The 20424-nt window shown below is 45.0% G+C and overlaps 1 protein-coding gene across 1 annotated transcript in view; it reads left to right on the top strand.

The window, feature by feature from the left end:
• Positions 1-19852, top strand: part of ARMH3 (armadillo like helical domain containing 3) — a 175519-nt gene extending 155667 nt beyond the window's left edge. Inside the window, exons 25-26 of the mRNA XM_043597329.1 lie at positions 15806-15922; positions 18139-19852. Of these exons, the coding sequence (XP_043453264.1) occupies positions 15806-15922; positions 18139-18231 (210 nt within the window). The 3' untranslated portion in view covers positions 18232-19852. The remainder of the gene's footprint in view (positions 1-15805; positions 15923-18138) is intronic.
• The last annotated feature ends 572 nt before the right edge of the window (positions 19853-20424 follow it).

Raw genomic sequence — 20424 nt, 5'->3', positions numbered from 1 at the left:
TCTCTCTCTGCCCCTCCTCCACTCATGCTGTCTCTCTCTCAAAACAAATAAAAATAAATTAAATTAAAAAATAGAAATGTGTTGTTTTGTTTCTATTATTTGGGGATTTTTTTTTTTAATGTTCTTGTATTTTTGATAGAGAGAGAGACAGGGCACAAGAGCCGGGAAGGGGCAGAGAAGGGAGGGAGACAGAGGATCCAAAATGGGTTCTGCACTGACAGCAGAGTCTGATGCAGGACTCAAACTCACAAACTGTGAGATTATGACCTGAGCCAAAGTCAGACACTTAACCAACTGAGCCACCCAGGTGCCCCTATTTGGAGATTTTTTTTTTTAATTAAAAAAAATTTTTTTTAATGTTTATTTATTTTTGAGACAGGGACAGATTGTGAGCTGGGAGGGGCAGAGAGAGAGGGAGACACAGAATCTGAAACAGGCTCCAGGCTCCAAGGCATCAGCACAGAGTCCGACATGGGGCCCGAACTCACAAACCATAAGATCGTGACCTGTGACCTGAGCCGAAATGGGACGCTTAACCGACTGAGCTACAGCTACTCAGGCGCCCCAGGGGATTTTTTTCTTTTTAATGTTTATTTATTTTTTAGAGAGAGAGACAGAGAGCCAGTGGGGGAGGGACAGACAGAAAGGGTAACAGAGAATCCAAAATGGGTTCTGTGCTGACAGCAGAGAGCCTGATGCAGGGTTTGAACTTGCAAACTGGGAGATCATGAGCCGAAGTCGGATGCTTAACTCACTGAACCACCCAGGTGCCCCTGGGGATGTGTTTTTTTTTTTTTTTTAATTTTTATTTATTTTGAGAGAGAGAGAAAGAGAGAGTACACATGCACACGAGTAGGGAAAGGGCAGAGAGACAGAGAAAATCCCAAGCAGGCTCCATGCTCAGTGGGGAGCCACATTTGGTGCTCTATCTCATGGCCTTGAGATCACAACCTGAACCATAATAACCAAGAGTCGGTCCCTTAACCAACTAAGCTACCCAGGTTCCCCTTGGGGATTTTCCAGATAAATTTCTGTTACTGATTTCTTATTTTTAATATACTTTTTTTAATGTTTATTTTTGAGAGACAGAGACAGAGCGTGAGCGGAGCAGGGTTAGAGAGGGAGGGAGACAGAATCTGAAGCAGTCTCCAGCCTCTGAGCTGTCATCACAGAGCCAGATGCAGGGCTCAAACTGACTGCAAGATTATGACCTGAGCCAAAGTCGGTTGCTCAACCCACTGAGCCCCCCGGGTGCCCCTCTGTTATTAATTTCTTACTTAATTCTTTGGTAGACAGAAAATATACTCCATGTGATTGATTTCAGTCCTTCTAAATTTATTGAGATTTGTTTTATGGTCTAGCATATGCTCTATGTTGTTGAATGTTTCTGTGTGCATTTTTTTATTTTTGAGAGAGATTGTATACATGTCGGGGAGAGGGGCAGAGGGAGAGAGACAGAGAGAGAGAGAGAGAGAGAGAGAGAGAGAGAGAGAGAATCTTAAGCAGTCTCTATGTTCAGCACAGAGCCAGATTCGGGGCTTGATCTCACAACCCTGGAATCATGACTTGAGCTGAAATCAAGAGTTAGGTACTCAACCGACTGAGCCACTCAGGCTCCCCAATTCTGTGTGCATTTTAAAAGAATGTATACTTTGCTGTTATTGAATAGAATGTTCTATAAATGACTTTAGGTCAGTTTGGTTGGTAATGTTTAAATCTTCTGTCCTCACTGATTTTCAGTCTAATCGTTTTATCAGTTATGAGGAGTATTGAAACTCACAGCTGTAATAGTAGACTTTTCTATTTCTTCCTTTAGTTCTGTCAGTTATGCTTCATCCAGAATTTTGAAACTGTCTTATTAGGTGTGTGTGTATGTATATATATATATATATATATATATATATATATATATATATATATATATATCTGTAATTAACTGACCCCTTTATCATTACAAAATTTCTCTCTTTACTCCTGATAATATTCCTTGTTTTGAAGTCTCCTTTTTCACATGTTAGTATAGCAATTCTACTTTAGTGTCTTCAGAAGCATATTTTTGTCTATCTTTTCACTTTCAGCCTATCTGTGTCTTTATATTTTAGGTGAATTTATTTTATTTTATTTTAAGTTTATTATTTTAAGAGAGATCAAGAATCCCAGCCAGGCCCTGAACTGAGGGTGCGGAGCCTGATGTGGGGCTTGAACTCATGGAACTGTGAGATCATGACCTGAGCTGAACTTAGGTGAATTTCTTTTATTTAAAAAAAATTTTTTTTAAGTTTCTTTATTTTTGAGAGAGAGAGAGAGAGAGAGAGAAAGAGAGAGAAGAGAGAGAGGGAAACAGAGTGTGAGTGGCAGAGGGGCAGAGAGAGAGGGGGACACAGAATCCAAAGCAGGCTCCGGGCTCTGAGCTGTTAGCACAGAGCCTGACACGGAGCTTGAACTCATGAACTGGAGATCATGACCTGAGCTAAAGTTGGCTGCTTAACTGACTGAACCACCCAGGTGCCTCTAGGTGAATTTCTTTTAGACAACCCATAGTTGGGTCTTAATTTTGTGTCTAGTCTGACAATCTTTGTCTTTTAATTGAAGTGTTACACTTAATTTATATGTCAATATAGCTATGTTAAAATCTCCTGTATTGGTTTTTTTTTCTTCTTTTTCTCCCACCTGTTCTTTATTCATTTTTTTATGTTCTGCCTTCTTTTGGATTAACTGGATATCTTTTAGTATTACATTTTATGTCCACTATTGACTTTTTTAGCTATACCTCTTCATTTTATTTTTTTAGTGGTTGCTTTTTAACCTATCACAATTTACCTTCAAAATAATGTCCTATGATTTCATGTAACATGTAATAACCTTGCAATCATGTATTTCTATTTGTCCCCTCCTGTCCTTTGTACTAGTGTTGTCATACATTTTTCTTCTAGGTTTTATACATTTCACAATACATTGCTATTATTATTTAAGAAAAAAAATTTTGAACGTTAATTTATTTTTGAGAGACAGAGAGAAACAGGGGAGGGGCAGAGAGAGAGGGAGACACAGAGTCCGAAGCAGGCTTCAGGCTCCAAGCTGTCAGCATAGAACCCAACCTGGGGCTCGAACTCACAGACCACAAGTTCATGACCTGAACTGAAGTCGGATGCGTAACCGACTAAGACACCCAGGTGCCCCTATTATTATTTTTATTTAAACAGGAGAAGAAAACCAAGTTTAACGGTGGACATTAGGTATATGGGGGAGCCCACACAGACATGGAAATTCCCACATTACTATTATTTTTTGCTTTAAAGAGTCAGTTATCTTTTTCCTCATTTAAAAAAAATTTTTTTTTTCAACGTTTATTTATTTTTGGGACAGAGAGAGACAGAGCATGAATGGGGGAGGGGCAGAGAGAGAGGGAGACACAGAATCGGAAACAGGCTCCGGGCTCTGAGCCATCAGCCCAGAGCCCGACGCGGGGCTCGAACTCAGGGACCGCGAGATCGTGACCTGGCTGAAGTCGGACGCTTAACCGACTGCGCCACCCAGGCGCCCCTTTCCTCATTTTTTTAATGTTTATTTATTTTTGAGGCAGAGAGAGACAGAGCATGAATGGGGGAGGGTCAGAGAGAGAGGGAGACACAGAATCTGAAGCAGGCTCCAGGCTCTGAGCTGTCAGCACAGAGCCCAATGCGGGGCTCGAACTCACAGACCGTGAGATTCATGACCAGAGCTGAAGTCGGACGCTCAGCTGATGGAGCCACCCAGGCGCCCCTCTTTTTCCTCATTTTTAAATGCAGATAAAAATATTTTATGTTTATCAATGTGTTTACCATTCCTTCATTCCTATTTATAGATCCAGATAATGTAATTTGCCTTCTGCCAAAAGGACTTCTTTTAACATCTCTTGTAGTGCAGGACTGTTGGCAATACATTCCCTCATATTGTTTGCTTGAAAAAGTCTTTATTTCACCCTCATTTCTGAGGGATGTGTTCTGGATATAGCATTCTAGGTTAACAGTAAATTTTGGGGAGGCACAGATAGCATTTTATTGTTTTCTGGTTTGTATAGGGTTTCTGACAAGAAATGTGAATTCTTTTTTTTCCTTCTGTATCTATTTTTCCCCCTCTGCCTGCTTTTAATATTCTCTCACACGAATTTTCAGTGGTTTTATTATGGTGTGCATTATATCTTCCATTTTGCTCCTTATTATGTTTGTGGATGTTCTAAAATACTTGAACATATTTATAATAGCTCTTTAAATGTCCTTGTTTTTAATTCTGGTATCTCATTTCTGGGTCTGTTTATTTTGGCTATGAGTCACATTTTCCTGTTTTTTTTACATTTCTGGCAATTTTTTATTGGATACTGGGCATTGTGAATGTTAGGTAGTTGAGTGCTAGATTTTGTTGTCTTTATTAAACAGTGTTGGACTTTGTTCAGGAAGACAGGTAAATTCTTTCTGGAATAGCATGATCCACTTGAAACTTCCTTTTTTTTGGTCATGATCTCCATCTACCCTGCCTCCCCAGTTTTATTGAGATACAATTGCCGTGCACTACTTATAAGTTTTAAGGTTATAGCATAATGACATGACTTACATATATTATGAAATGACTACCACAATAAGTTTAGTCAACATCCATCTCATATAGGTACCTAAGAAAGGGCAAAAATGTTTTTTTTTCCTTGTGACGAGAACTCTTAGGATTCACTCTTAACAACTTTCAAATATGCCATACAGCCATGTCAACTATAGTCAACATATTGTACATTACATCACTGGTACTTATTTTATAACTGGAAGTTTGTACCTTTTGACCAAACTCATACATGGAACTTCTTTTTAATCTTCCTTTGAATAGGTTCAGAATAGCCTTTACTCCAGGGCTAGTTTAGTTCTACTGAGGTGTGACTGCTCTGGGGTCTCCCTGAATGCCCTAGGTGTTCCACAGGTGCTTTTCATTCTGGTCGGTCAAAATTCAAACACCTCTCAGTGGTGCAAGCTTACGGATTCTCAGTCTTTTTTTATTCTGATCTGATTGAATTTTACCCTATACACGTGATCCTTAGTATTAGCAACAGATTCAGTAGGAACACTATGCAAATTTCTGAAGCTCTTTTCTTTGCCTCATTGCCTCCTCTGGTAGTCCGCCTACAAGTTCTAGTCGCCTCTCCCTCCTGAAATCCAGTGTGTCTGTTTAGCCTAGCAAGACCTTCATGCTCACCTTAATCTCTCCACATACCTGTCCTACACTTCCTGTTATCCAGTGTCTGAAGAGTTGTATCTTTCACAGTTCTCAGTTACTCCATCGTAACTGGAAGTGGAAGTCCTGAACTACTTTTAAAAATTACAATATACCCAGAGTTACTCAGCTGATTTTTTAAAATTTCACTCACTTTTCAGAGAACCTTCCCTTGCATTAACTATTCATATATATTGTCCCATTTTACTTCATTCTCCTCCTTCCTCCTCTGTCAGTCACTGGAGGGGAGAGTCTTGAATAGATATTGGAAACAATATATATAGTAAGCATTTTAATATTATTTTTAATACAATACACTAAAAGTTATCTCTTCCCTTTCCCCATTTTTCCCTTCTATTCTTGGGCCCAGATCCCAGCCTTACACTGATCATTTACACAGGCTCACCCTCAAATCTCTCAAAACAGCATGGAGAATTGAAACATGAAGCTCTTGTGTAGCTGGTATTTTGTCCTTTTAACTGGGTGCTTGATCACTCTGTTCCTTTTTGGCCATGTTTAGATGGACAAGCTTTGTCTTGTATAAGAAGAGGTTAAGCAGGCAGTGTCTGAAGGAAGTAAACCCTGTCCTCTCTGGGTACCAGTTAGTCTTGGAGCCCCTGAACCTAATTGTTTCTTCTCATCTTCTGAGGTGCAAATCTCTTAGTTACTGTATGCAAAGAAGTGACAAAAATAACTCAGCAAGACTTTGAACCTGGCTATTCAAAGATCACAGTGTGTATCTGCCTAGATTGTTTTGGACAGTTACCTAATGAGTACCCTGCACAGTTGAGCTGAATTTGTGCAGTTGAAATCCATTGCTAAATTGACCACACCTCGAAAGGACATTCTAGAATGGATCAAACCTGATTTCTGAGAAATTGAAATTGTAGATTGTATGATTGGGAAGTAAAGTGACACTCTTTCCTACCCTTTTAACCTTTGGCCCATCTTTTGTGCAGGACTTATTTTCTCAGCATCAAGGTTGAACCTGAGCAGTCTGTCCCTCACGTGATGGGACCTGACGGAGCCTAAGCTGTCAGTGCCAGTCACAGACCTATCAGAGCTAATGGCCCTTGCTGCGGCTGCTGTCTCAGGGGCCCTACTACACTGGTGGACAATTTTGTACTTAGAATTAACTGGTGGCAGTGATATAAAGTGGAGGAAGGGTGGACAAAATAGAAGAGATCTTGGATAACTTATTTTCCCTCTTTTAAAAGGTGTGACACTGTTTCAACCGGGCCACTCAATCTCTGCTCAGATATGTAGCTGATTCCAAATCACACTTAGCACTGCTGGCTCCACCCAGTATGCGCTTATGTCTGTGGATGTGTCCTTCCACTGTGGTTTATCTTGAGTCCCCATTTTGCTTATTAGCTCCTTAAAGGCAGGACTCGGCTCTGAGGGCTTTAGAACCCCTATGCGAATACTGAAAAGAGCGCTGGGTGTACTGTGATGGCCTGACCCTAATCTTACCATGTGACCTTGAGAAATTCCTTTCCTTTTTGGTTGGGCCTGAGTGCTACTAAATTAGTCCACAAGCGTGTTGAATGTTTCACTGCTTCTTAGGACTCTGTTGGGCATTGTGGAAAATCTATAATGTAACCCTGGGTCTCTTCCTCCAGGGTGCTAAGAATTCTGCTGTGACACAGTTTCCATAAGAAGTCAGTGGTGGTAGTAGCATGTTTGCTTCTCCAGGAGAGGGCCTGCCACCCTACCTGTCTGCACCTGCTAATGCATGAACTCTAAAGCAGTGTGTTCTTTCCACCATAGGAAATCCCTCTTTGAGGAGCCTGTAGAAGACACATCCCTTCCAGAAAGCGGGGGAGGAAAGAGTTTGCCAATTTATGGCAAGCCTTGGAATTTCAGGTTCTAAAAAGCAGTTATTTGTGGAGTTACATTAAAATGAAAGAGAATAATAATAATGAAGCACTCTCTGTGTATCAAGAAGTATGCTTGGCGCTTTGTATCTGTTGCCTTATTCAATCTGTACAACTAGCTCTCTCTAAAGAATATTATTATAACTCGCATTTTACAGTTGAGGAAACTGAAACTCACCCAGCTCTACCCTGCTAGTAAGTGGTAGACCTAGGATGAGTCCAGGCAGGCTGACTCTAGAGCCATACTCTTTTAAATTAACATACAGTGTTATGTTAGTTTCAGGTGTATAATATAGCGATCCAACAATTCCATACATTACTCAGTGCTCATCAAGATAATACACTCTTTGGGGCGCCTGGGTGGCTCAGTTGGTTAAGTGCCTGACTTCGGCTTAGGTCACGATCTTGTGGTTTGTGGGTTCAAGCCCCACGTCGGGCTCTGTGCTGCCGACAGCTCAGAGCCTGGATCCTGTTTCAGATTCTGTGTCTCCCTCTCTTTCTGCCTCTCCCCCGCTCATGCTCTGGCTCTCTCTCTCTCTCTCTCAAAAATAAACATTTAAATATGGCAATAATAAATAATAATAAAAAGATAAGTGCACTCTTTAATCTTCTTCACCTGTTTCACCCATCCGCCACCTCCCCTCTGGTAACCACTAGTTTGTTCTCTCTAGTTAAGAGTCTGTTTTGTGGTTTGTCTCTTTTCTTTTTCTGTGGTTTCTTGTTTTGTTTCTTAAATTCCACATATGAGTGAAATAGAGCCATACTTCTAACTATGTTATTTTAAAAATTATTAGCTGTTGGTTGAAACTCTTTTTCAGGGCCTAAGCACAACTAGATCCAGTAGTGACCCACCAAGGTCTTTACTTGGAGAACATCTATGCAGTGCTTCTTGCTTAGCTAGCCTTGATTTTGAAGACTAAATGTGGATTATGGAGGAGGAAGAATTGTCTTTTTGCTTCTTTATTATCAGAATTCCACTTCCATGCAGTCCAACACCTGAGCAGAGCACCGCTTAACTGTAAGAGTGCCTCTGTGGGTTGTCCTTACACTGGTGAAATTGCAAGGTTAGGGACAGACTTTTATTGCTTCTGGGAGAAGAGAGTGTTGTCCCTCATTGGGAGACATGTCATCAGTTCTGGGGAAAGTCTGGTTTGGAGAAAGTAGGGGAAGGATGGGAGGCTAGATTAGCTCCTTCCAGAGAAAAATGAAGGATGTGACCTCCGATTTCTTTTCAGTCTCTTGCCAAAATTTACAGAGCATTACAGCCCTATGACAAATTCAGAAAAGGGAGTTAGGCAATGCCTTGAGTCAGTCATTCTCATTTTTCGAGGAAAGGGTATCTTCCGTTGAGTTTGAGGAAATTTACTGAGTAGAAGGAGAAAGGTTTCAGCCTGCCTGGCTGAGAAGTACTGTGTTTGACTGTGTTGTTCTTCCATAGACAATGAGAGGGAGAGCTCAGCCTGCATCTATCATAAAAATTGCCTGCAGGGGGGCCTGGGTGGCTCAGTTGGTTAGGTGCCCAACTCTTGATTTTAGCTCAGGTCATGATCTCATAATTGGTTGTGGGATTGAGTCCCCCTCTCCCCACCCCATCGGGCTCAGTGCTGAGCGTGGAGCCTACTTGGGATTCTCTCTCTCTGCCCTTCCCCTGCTAGTGCGAGCACATGCATGTGTTCTCTCTCTCTCTCTCAAAATAAATAAATAAAATTAAAAGAAAAAACTGTCTGCAGCTACTTGGCAGTTGCTCTCCGCTCTAGCAGCCCATTTGCCGCTGAGTGTTGTTGAAGACCTACTCTGCTCAGCACCATTTCTTTAGAGATAAGACATTACAGTGGAGCAGGGAACAGTTTAGAGAGGTGGCATGGAGAGCAAACCTTTTTATTCAGACCTTCTTGGTTCTCTGAGCACCAAGATAGGTTTGTCCCAAGTCTGGAGCCATTGTGAAGGATGAACTTCATTTCCCAGTGGCTTGTGGTTCTTTCATTACTTCTCCATCATCAGCTCATATGATAAGCAGTACCTGGTCAACTCCCTCTAACCGATGGGAGAGAGAAGCAAGGGCAATATGCAGGCTTATGGGTGGTGATGCTCATGTTTGTGGCTTCAGAGCTTGGATCTCTCAAGCTGTCTTTTCCTGCTTTGTGGGGGAAAAAAAAATGGAGACAAAAAAAATCATATTCTCTAACTAGTGAATAAACATCTGAAATAGAGGAAATGGCCAGAGTCCAGTGGGAGAGATAGATGGAGATTATCATGAAAATCCTCTAAAAAGCCTTTATCATCTTTCGTCCTTATAATTACTTTATCTGTTTCAAATCGTCCAGAGATTAATTATCACCCAGAGATTAATTTTCCTATGATTAGGGGGTTTGGCAGGGTTAAAGCAGAAGACATGGAAGTGGGAACAGAGTGGTTACAGTCTCAGAGAATGGAAGGTTGGCCTTGAGGTATGAGCATTCATTGTAGAGTGTATTCTGGGATGCCTGGCTGGCTCAGTCAGTGGAGCCTGCAACTCTTGATCTTGGGGTCATGAGTTCAACACCCATGTTGAATATAGAGTTTACTTTAAAAAAAAAAAAGGTCACACAGTAGGAGGCATTCATCTCCAGCCACCCCAAGCCTGGAGACCACCTGACGGCTGCTGCCAAAGAAGCCCAGTGAAAAGGCCCCTGGGTAATCCAACTCTTGATTTTGACTCAGGTCATGATCTCATGGTTTGTGAATTTGAGTCCTGCATTGGGCTCCACTCTGTCAGCTTGGGATTCTTTCTCTCTCTCTCTTCCCCTCCCCTGCTTGTGCGCGTGCTCTCTCTCTCTCAAAATAAATAGATAAACTTTACAAAAAATAATAAAGACGTCCAGTTGAAGATTAAAGACCTTTGTATTTCAAGCTTCTCAATGAGTACTAAGTAATTAAAATAGCAACCAAATCTCGATTTTGCTGATAATGAGTTTGGAGTGGTCTGTACAGTTTTGGTGGTGGTTGACACCCAACTACAACAAGGCTGAGCAGGATCTTTGGCTTCTATTGGTGGAAATTGACATGCCCTGGAGCCCTGAGGGACCTGGTAATAATGAAAATTTAAACATCAAGCCAAGCTTTTCTCCAGGTTACAGCTCTCCACAGATCATGCTTCCCACTTCTTAGGAGTGAGCTTTGAATTCCTTGAATGCTCTCTGAAAGATTAAGTTTAGCCTGTAAACTAAGGAATGTGCCTCAGGTTAAACTAGCCTGCCAATACAGGAAGAACATTGGATTGGGAGTCAGAAAATTCTGTTGTCTAATCCCTGCTTTGTGTTTTTGGATAACTTACAATCTTTCTCGACATCTGTTTCTTCATCTGTGAAATGAGGGCCATGGATTAGGTAGGTGATTTCAAAGGTTCCTTCCAGAACTGTTATTTCTATGGTTCTGTCACCATGGTAACATTGGCAAAAAGAGGTAAGGTTGCCTTCCATATCACTATTCTTACATATTAATGATGATGCCAGACCTCCCAGCTGCCCTTCAGCCACCGCATTCATCTTATTTAAATTAAATACATCAAGTATTTTTTTCTTTTTTTAATTTTTTTTCAAGTTTATTTATTTTGAGAGAGAGAGAGCGCACACACATACATGAGAGTGCAAGCAGTAGAGGGGCAGAGAGAGAGAGAGAGAGAGAGAGAGAGAGAGAGAGAGAATCCCAAGCAGCTTTGTGCTGTGAGCACAGAGCAGGGCTTGATCCTACTAACCATGAGATCATGACCTGAGCTGAGATCAGGAGTCTGACACTTAACTGACTGAGCCACCCAGATACCCCTACATCAAGTATTTTCTATTTCCATTTCTTGTTTTGTTTCCGTCTCAATAGCCTTCATTCTTCTATTGGTGAGATCCTATCATTTATATTTTTGTGTTTATTTTATATATTATCTCTAATCTTCATAATATTCTAAGAAAATAGTATGATGATGACTATTTTAAGATGAAGAACCTAAAGCTTAGGTCAAGGTCCTATAAGTACTAAATGATGATGCCAAGATTTGACCCTAGGTTTCTATAATTCTGTAGCCTCTTTCTTCAACAAAACAAAACAAAACACCTTTTTTTTTTTTAAGCTTATTTATTTTGAGAGAGAGCATGGGAGGGGCAGAGAGAGAGGGAGAGAGAATCCCAAGCAGTCTCCACACTGTCAGAGCAAAGCCCTGTGCAGGGCTGAAACTCAACAAATGGTGAGATCATGACCAGAGCCGAAATCGAGCATCAGATACTTACCTGACTGAGCCACCCAGGAACCCTTCTGTAGCCTCTTTCTGTTATATCCCACTGCAATCTTGATAGGTTCCATGTTTATTTCCTATTCTATAAGAAGTCTCTAAGTTTCTCTATTTGGAGAGAATAGTTTCTCTGTTCTCTATTTGTGGTTTCATCCTCATTTGGCAACCTGGCTTTAGGGAAGGCCTGCATGTTGCCCTGGCTGGAAGTGGGCTGGTGGCAGCCTTACATACTCTCCCCAAATAGGTTATACTGTAGATGTCAGTTCAAATTGAGAAAGCAGTGAATACAAGTTTGCTGTCAGGTCGTATCCTATTACTTAGTTGTCTGCTAATTCTCCTTCTGGGAATTCAGTCCATCAGAGATTTGAGACTAAGCAATTTTTCAGGCACAAGGCAAAGCCCTCTGACATCTAGATAGGATAGCCATTTGCAAGAACTTTTCCATTGGTGATTCTCCTTTGCTGCTGTCTTTAGGCCAGAAGTTATTTCCCATTTCAAAGGCTCTGCTAAAAACATGGGGCACAGGCTACTGAATAGTCTTTAGGGAATGCCTATTGTACATGCTTGGAGACGGGTGTGTATGTATGTCTAAAACCTCATCAATTTTGAACTAACTTTGTGCACTGGGATCTCTCTCCTTCCTGATCCTGATATGGCCAAGAGCTTCACAACCTGTGTTATGCAAAACTGGCCTCTGTGGGCATCTCTGCTCAGTTTTTCTTTAATATAACCTGTATCCCCTTGCACCACACCAGGACTGTTAAGCAGTGGATACTGGACATTCTCTGACTTTTGGCTGATACATTACCTGTTACACTCAGGATAGTGAGGTCATTATGGAAAGCCTGCTTCATATGGAATAGAGAAATTAGGTTTCTTCTTCACCAGAATCTGAATAAAGATGTGCAAGGCCCTAGCTCCTGGTTTATGGTTAGAACTATCTGGGGATAAGAACTACCAAATGCCTATTGTCACCAGAAATAACTTTTCATTGTAAAATTAGTAAGCACTTACTGACTATTCCTTATGTGCAAGACACTGGACAGTCATCTCATGCCATCCGTATATGAGCTTTATACAGTTATAGTATAGATAGGATAAGAAAACTGAGGCTCAAAGAGATTAAGTGATGTGTATCAGTTTACATAGCTTGCTAGTGGTTGATCTGGGACCAAAATGTCTCTCCGACCTTAAAGCCTATGTCAGGTGCTTTTCCTCCAGAGACTCCAGGGGAGGGGGTTAGGTTCACACCCCAGTCCCCAATCTGTTCTTCTCTCACCTGAGGCAAAGTGTTTCAGGGCAAAGAAGAGGGCATAGAATCTTTGAAACTGAGGCTGTTTGTGTCTTCCACTTAAATCCAGAAGATGTTCCTTTGTGGTGAAGAATTATTTATGCACATAGGCTCTTTGGGTTGGTTCAAAATAGGTAAGTACTTCCTGGGCTGTGAAGACAGTTATTCTGGAGTCCCAGGAGCTGTCTAGGTAGCTGTATAGCTACTGGGATGACAGTGTTTCTATCAGTTGTTATGTTACTTTCAGGAATCAAAATGTTTATTCCATGTCCTTTTAGGAAGGTGAGTTCAAATTCTGTTTTATAGAGAGAGACGGGTTGAGGCTCATTAGGTAAATTGAGATCCATAGTAAGAGTGAGATTCCCAGTTCAGTTCTCTTTCTATTAGGTCCCTTGCCAGCACCCAGGCTCCTGTCTACTGAGGGCCATATGTGGGGGTGTAAGGACTCCTTAGAGAACATGTGGCTTATCAGTGCTTTTCTGACTTTGAACCTGCCTGGAGCTAAAGTGGTGGACATGGTTCTAGGAAGCCCACAAGCCCAGCAGCTGATGAAAGAAAGTGGGCTTGCACTTGGGAAATAGACTGTTACCTGATGGATTGGGGAGAGACCTCAGCCTAGGAGGTACCTTTGGAATGGCCAGGAGCCAGAGACTGAAGCTGCAAATTGTAAAACCTAAGGTCTTTAGACAGAAGCAGTCTGGGAGATTGTCTTCTGCCTCATTGCTGCCCTCTGCCACGTCCCAGGCCAGTGTGGAGTGTGAGGCCCAAGTGGGACATGTTCCTAATGTCTGAAGCTCCAGAAAGCGAAGTCACAGAATAGGAAGTAGCCCTAATGTTCCAAAGTCCCAAATGGACTGGAGTCCAGACTTGAACTTAGAATATCTTCTTCTCTTGGAAATCTAAGAGAGGTGATGAGGGCAGGAGATGGCAGAGGCTGGGTGAACTGAAGGGCAGCTTGCCTTGAATAAAAAAGAAAGAAAGGAAGTAAGGTCTGGACAAGAGGAGAGCTGAGATCATGCACGGAGTCCAGCCAGGCCTTTGGTTTCCTTCCAAGGAGCTGATAGCTCCAAGGCCTTCTCTGTTTTGCCTTCCTTTAAGAAACAGAACTGAGTTCTTCTGCCAAAAGCCAACTTTGTTGGGAATGAAAAATATCTGTTTTTAGACCTTCCACTTGGCCATGGCAAGGGGAGAAAGCCCAGGGATCAAGGCAGCATTGCCTGAGGCCTGAGGCTCTCAGGATGTAGCATCTGACAGGCTGCACCTTCTCAAAATTCGCTTTAGCATAGTATTTGTCTTACCTGATACCCCTTAAGGAAGACTGAGCCCAGGATACTGGCTCATAGGCATTGCTGAGGCTGCCCAGAGTTCAGGGTTAGAGAAAGCGCGTACTACTCTGTTCCGCCTGGTTCCTGGGGGCCCAGTTCCATCTTGGAGTTTTGCTTTTTACGGGGTTTTGAGCCATTCACTTCTGAGCCAAGACCTTGTCTATAGATATTTTTGCTACAAGCACAGCCCACATGCATGAGAGGGCTGGATTACTTTGTGAGTGACAGCCATTGCTGAGTACTGGTCCTCCTGCTGACAGAGCTGATAAATGGAATTAGAAGCAAAGGAGCCAGCCCCTACTAGGGTATGTGGGACACAGCCAGGCATAGTGACCTTGAGGAGCTGGGTGTCTGGAGGGAAGGACACTGAGCCTGGAGCCTAGGCTAGACGTTTGCCCTAGCTGTCCCTCCCCCCACCAAACTTGAGGACACAAGCCCTCCTTGTGTTCTCCATCTGTACTCTCCCCTCAGAATTTGTTGGCAGGCAGAAGTGTTTTCTACCAAGTGACATGTGCCCTGGCACAAGATTGAATTGGTGAGAACTGCCCAGAGGTACTTTTGTCCCCCTCAGGAGGCCATCCTCAGTCCCTCTGACCAGTCCTGATTCTAGCTTATTCTCTTCACCCTGCCCTACCTTCTGTTAGAATTAAGTCTTGGGGCACCAGCGTGGCTCAGTTGGTTCAGCATCCGACTTTTGATCTAAGCTCAGGTCATGATCTCACTGTTTGGGAGATCAAGCCCCAAGTTGGGCTCTGTGTTGACAACACAGAGCCTGCTTAGGATTCTCTCTCTCTCTCTCTGTGTCTCTCTCTCTGTCTCTCTCTCTCAAAATAAATAGATAGATAGATAGATAGATAGATAGATAGATAGATAGAATTAAGCCTCACTCATTCCTCCCAAGCTCCTTACTGAGCTGGGAGCTCTTCATGATGTCATAGACTTCTGTCAGGTCAAGTTGCAAAATAGCTACCACCCAGATTACCACGGTGAACAGTCATTCCATCTCCTGGTCTCTCATTTCTGCCCAGCTCCTTTCTAACTTAAATGGTGTGCCCTTCCCCCTGGTTGTCCTTGGCTTTGATTCATGGTCTTATCAACTGAAGTCCTACCAGAACTTCCTTTGGAAGCACTGAGATCCAAGGTTCCTGGAGTCCGTGGAGGTCTGAATCCACCCCACCCCCATAGAAAGTAAGAGAAAGGGGAGAGACCCCTCATCAGAACAAAACATGCGCTTAGCTCTAGCTTAGGCAAGAAAGTGTCCCCTACATCACAAGGCTGGGAGGCCCAAAAGTTCGATCCAGGCAGTGGATAGGAAGACAGTTGGCACTGAGAGATGAAAACAAGCGGCAGATGGTGCTGAGGAACATCCCGGGACTGAAGAAATGTGGTTCCCAGAAAGGGAAAAGGAAGGAGATATTGGCAAAATCTTACTCAGCAACTGTGACAGCCTAGCCAAAGAAAGCTGCAGGATATGGCTGAGAACACATTTATGGTTTGGGGATGTTGCTGAGCTCAGACACTCACTCTTCTGTCACCTCTTCTCGTGCTCTTTTACCATACCCAGAGTAAACAGCCCTGGTGTCCAGGCTGGATGGGTCAGGAAAAGCCAGGAATAGAAGAGGTTAGAAAACGGTCCCAGAAACCTGAGGAATTGCTCTGTGACCAGGCTTTTTTTCTGGGTGATAAGTAGTAAGCATGGTCTCTTGGAGGTGTCGCCCCAGCTTGAATCCAACCCAGCAGGGCAGCAAGAGGGGCCTGGGGACCAAGTGACCTAGGGTTTGAATGGCCTAAGCCCTGCCTGGCCTTTGACCTCCTGCAGGTGCTGGAGGTAGTACGAGCCAACTATGACACGCTCACACTGAAGCTGCAGGATGGCCTGGACCAGTATGAGCGCTATTCGGAGCAGCACAAGGAAGCTGCCTTCTTCAAGGAGCTGGTGAGTCTGCCCCGCCTCCACCTCTGCCTGTGTCTCCTGAGGGCCCTTTCCCAGCCGGTGCGTTGTACTGTGCAGGTGGGCATCTAAGGAAACAACCACAGTTTGCCAAAGGCTGATGAAATAAGACTTGAGGAGTCTGCTGGGATTGGGTGTGCGAATTGTCTCCTGAAGCAGCCCAGGACCAGGCAGTGAGAGAAGATATTCCCCAGGGTACTGGTGCCAGGCGGGGAAGTGTGAGAAGCCTGAGGCAGCATTGCCCATCTCTCTTCTGCAGCCATGGAGACGGCCCTTGCACAGCTCCAGCTGGGCCTGGGGTTTGACGTGTGTGGCAGCTCTGGCTCATTACCCCGTATCCTGTCTTCCAGCAGCTAATGAGAGTCATTGATTCTTCTCCTCCTTATGCAATCACTTCTTCCTAAATTCCTAACTGGCTCCTGGTCTGAGTGCCCTCCCGATCTAGTTCTCCAGTCTTCACTCCTCACCCCACGCCCCCCTTTCCCATCACTCAGCCTCCTGCAGCCCCTACCCCTGGCCACCTGGAGTCAGTGAGCATTTGCTCTGCCTCCTACTAGTGTCCCAGTCAGCCCTGCCACAGAACTGGGCTCTCCCCGTTGATAGTCTGTCTGCTGCCCTGTGCTTAGAGCTGCTCTCAGGAAGAGCGAAGCCCCCCCCCCCCCACCCCGCCCCTCCAGCCTGGGTGTACACGAATGTCATGGCTGCGAGTTGAGACCAGAGCATACTTCCTTCCCATAGCCTCAGCCCTCCCACTGCTGGGACAGAACTCACCTCAGCCCAGCTTTTACTTCCCTGTGCCAAGTTTATGATGAAGGTGCTGGGTTGTAGATTATGTCTTATGCTGAACACAGCCCTGCTCTGACCCTGACATGAGATTCCTGAGATTTTGGACTTCCCCAGGGTGAGGGAGATCTGCTCTGGAAGTGAGTGAGTTGGGAGCAGGGAAACAATTGATATAAAGAGATAGCAGAGTCGAGTATGTTTATGGGGTCAAGTATATTTATGGCAAGTCTTTAAGTTGTTGTGGGGGGATTACTGGGGGCCCAGACTTCACAAAGAGAGTAAGTAATTGGAGAGGAAAAGATTGTGGAGGAGTTAGGGGAGCTCTCTTGGTACTAGCCTCTACCTGACTCAGTTCTCCTTATATCTCTACCTCTAGCACCAGGGAGCAAAGAGGGTCTGGTTGGGCTTGGAGGTAATGAGCTTGAGCCGCCCGCTGTTTGCCGTGCTGCCCTTGCCTCTGCCTCCTGCCTGATGACTTCATTATGTTTCCCATAGCTAAGCAGAAATTGAAGGAAAGCTCCCTGGTCTTTGGGGCCCAGGATAGATACACATGCTTTTTCTCCTCCTTCTCCCACTTTGTCTCTTAAACAACATTCACTTCTGTTGCCCATGAACAGCACTCCTTCCAGAGTGTGCTGGATTCCTCCCAGAACCCAGTCAGAGTAGAGAGTTTGGCCCTTTGACCCCTTCTCCACAGTCCTTTCCCCCACTGACAGAGGCAACACTTCCTGCAAGGCTCTCCATCTATTGGGAGAAAGCATGAAGGGAGTAGTGGGGACACAACAGGGATATGCCCCAGACTTCCCTTTAAAGCAGGGGGCTTCTCTGTGGTATGGAAAGAGTTCTGGACTCAGAGTTGAGAAACCTGGGTCCTGCTTCCAAGCCTGGGACTCGCAAGCTGTATGACCTGCTCCTCTTCGTTGGCCTCTGGATCGTACTCCTGCCCTCTGTGCCAGACAGGGGCTGTGTCTCCAGGTGTTCTTTCCAACCCAGGAAAGTAGATAAATACAGAGAGAGAGTGAGGAGATCAGAAATGCATTCCCTGGCTTCATTTTCTCCTCCTCTATCAGACCACTGACCAGACCAGTCTCCCACTGCATGGCTGAGGCAAGGACAAAGGCCTGCCTTCACCCTCCTTCCCTGTCTGTGCTTACTTCTGCCTCTTCAGGTGCCCACGTGTACTCTTCTCACATCTGCCTCTCAGCCCTGCTTTTCTTCCACTTATCAGCTTATTACTGAACTATTTGCTCACTTGCCTGCAGGGATGATAGCTGTTAAGGGTTCATTTCCTAAGAGAGAAACTTCTAGCATTGCATCTCGGCCTTGTCCCTCAGGCACTGCCCTCTGTTGTTTGTAACCAACTCTCTCCTTGTTTTCTCTCTGCCTGTGCCCTCTTACCTTCCCCCACCCTTTCCCAGGTTCGATCCATTAGCACCAACGTCAGGAGAAATCTGGCCTTCCACACACTCAGCCAGGAAGTCCTGCTCAAGGAGTTCTCCACTATCTCCTGAGGCCACACGAATCTGAGCAGCTGCTGACTGCCCTTACCCATGAGGCTCCCGGGCTGGAGGGGGACTGAGGGGAGAGGGGCCGTCCCCTAGGTTGGAGAATTACACAGATACCGAGTTCTCTCGGTGAAGGCCACGCTTCAGTGGAGCTTGGACAGCAGGGGCCAGGAGGGGCAAACCAGGGATAATCGAATCTTATTTGGGGAGGGATTGGGGGGGCACAGGGAGAAGCCTTCAAGAATGTGGGGACTTCCAGCATGGGCTCCCTGGACACTCCCTCACATTTTCAATTGAGATTACAAGTTGTGGCTGCTGACTGATTTTCAGGGGTTGTTGGGGCAAGTCTTAGGGTGAGGCCAGCATCCTGAGGATCAGTGGCTGTCCGAGGCTTCTGAAAACAGACTCTCAGAGGTAGATGGAGCCAGTTCTGCTTTCTTTGGGCCTGGAACTGAGCTGAGCTTGAAATCTGTGTCCCCTGCCCCTGATGGTGCACTGTCCAGTCGTGAGGACCCTTAGCTCAGCTCAAGGTAGGGTGGGAATTGAGGACCTTTTTCTACCTTCTCCATCTGGGAGACTGGAGATTAGAATCTGCCCAATGCCCTGCTGTCCAGCCACCACTTTCTGGATTTGATTCTTGGCACCAAGAGTGCCTGTTAGCTTTCCCCTGCCTTCCAACCCGTTGACTCCTCAGCACTATAGGGTCACAACCTGAGCTTTTAATTTTCAATCTGGTTTAAACTGTCTTTAGGGTGTGTGTGTGAAATAAACATTGACAGGTTTTCTGGAGCCCTCAGGTGCCTACTTTGCTGGTTCCCTTTCCAGCAGCCTCCCCACCTCCCCAGTCACCTTCTCCTCTGGGAGCCTCTCCTGCCTCTGCTGAGCTCCCCTCCACGTGTTCCACCCCCTCACCCGGCTGTTGTTTATATCCAGCCTGCCTAAGAATTTCCTCTAGGGAGGAATCTGTTCCTGCTGTGGTCTGGTGCCTGGAAGGGAGAGAACTTGCTGGGGGGCAGGGTGCCCTCCATCTGAAAGGGGCCAGGTGCGCATCATGGAGAGGCCATTCTATCTATTCTGGGCGGAGCCACAGGCCAGTCTCCTGGCCTTTGGGAAGTTGGCCCATGGTTCCTCCTCTGGACAGACTCCATGGAACTTCTGTAGGCTTTCCCTACCCCACAGCTGCCTTCAAAGTAGCTGCTGGTCTGAGATTCCCCCCCCCCCCCCACTCCCACCTTCTAAAGCACTTTCTAAAGCTCTCAGGCTGGCAGGACACAAGCACCATAAGAAGACTCTGGGAGTAAGGGCACGAAACCAGCAGTGAGAGCAGGTCTGGGACCTCCCTGGCTGCTATTCCACTTAGCTTCAAATCTCTTTAGGATACTTGCCTTCCCTGGGCACAGAGTTCTGGCTCCAACATTGAGCAGATGTGCACTAGTTCCAGAGGATCCACCAGCATGCTGCCATGTATAGATGCAGATTCCTAAGAGATCAGGGGCTGGGTCATCTGATCACTAGATGGGTAGCTCAGCCTGGGGCATTTAGTGTTCTCCACAGTGATAAACCCCAGAGGAGCTGGAGCCGGAAGCTGGTAGCGAGTTGGAGTTATTAAAAATTGATTTGTATGGGAGTCTTTTTAGTGTCTTTTGTTTGTTTTTCTTCATCTCTGTTAACTCAGAACTCATTTCCCAAAGACGGGGTTAAGGTGATCTCCCAGGTGCTGCTCCCATTTGGCTAGGGGACCCTTACCTATCCTCACTCTCCTCCTAAGTCTCCTGGCTCTAGTAGAAGCCACTTAGGTTCAGACAGGTGTAGCCTCCCTTGCCTTCACTGCTTATGGATTCCTTGCCTATGAAATGAACAAGGGCATGAAGCAGTAGTGAAGGACTCCTTGCCTTCCATTGTAGAAGCCCATCTCTTGGCCCATTTACATATACCTGTTCTAAGAACTCCAAATGGGAATCCCATCATCTCCTAGAATTCAACCACAAAAGGAGCTGCCCATGTCTGTCCATGCCCCAGCAGCTATGCTGTGTCCTCCGGAGGACCCTCCGGAGCAGGAGAGAGCTAGAAGCAGGGCATTGCTCCCAAAGACCATCCTTCTTTTAGCTGCTTATCCCCCTCTCACGCCTGAACTCCACCACAATTCCTGCTGAGTTAATTGAATCAAGTGCTTGGAAATTAAATCCGATTGAAGACATT

The sequence above is a fragment of the Prionailurus bengalensis genome, chromosome D2 (genome assembly GCF_016509475.1).
Source record: "Prionailurus bengalensis isolate Pbe53 chromosome D2, Fcat_Pben_1.1_paternal_pri, whole genome shotgun sequence".
NCBI classification, from domain to species: Eukaryota; Metazoa; Chordata; class Mammalia; order Carnivora; family Felidae; genus Prionailurus; species Prionailurus bengalensis.
Note: the sequence above shows the minus strand (reverse complement) of the source record. Positions and strands in the feature narration are given on the sequence as shown.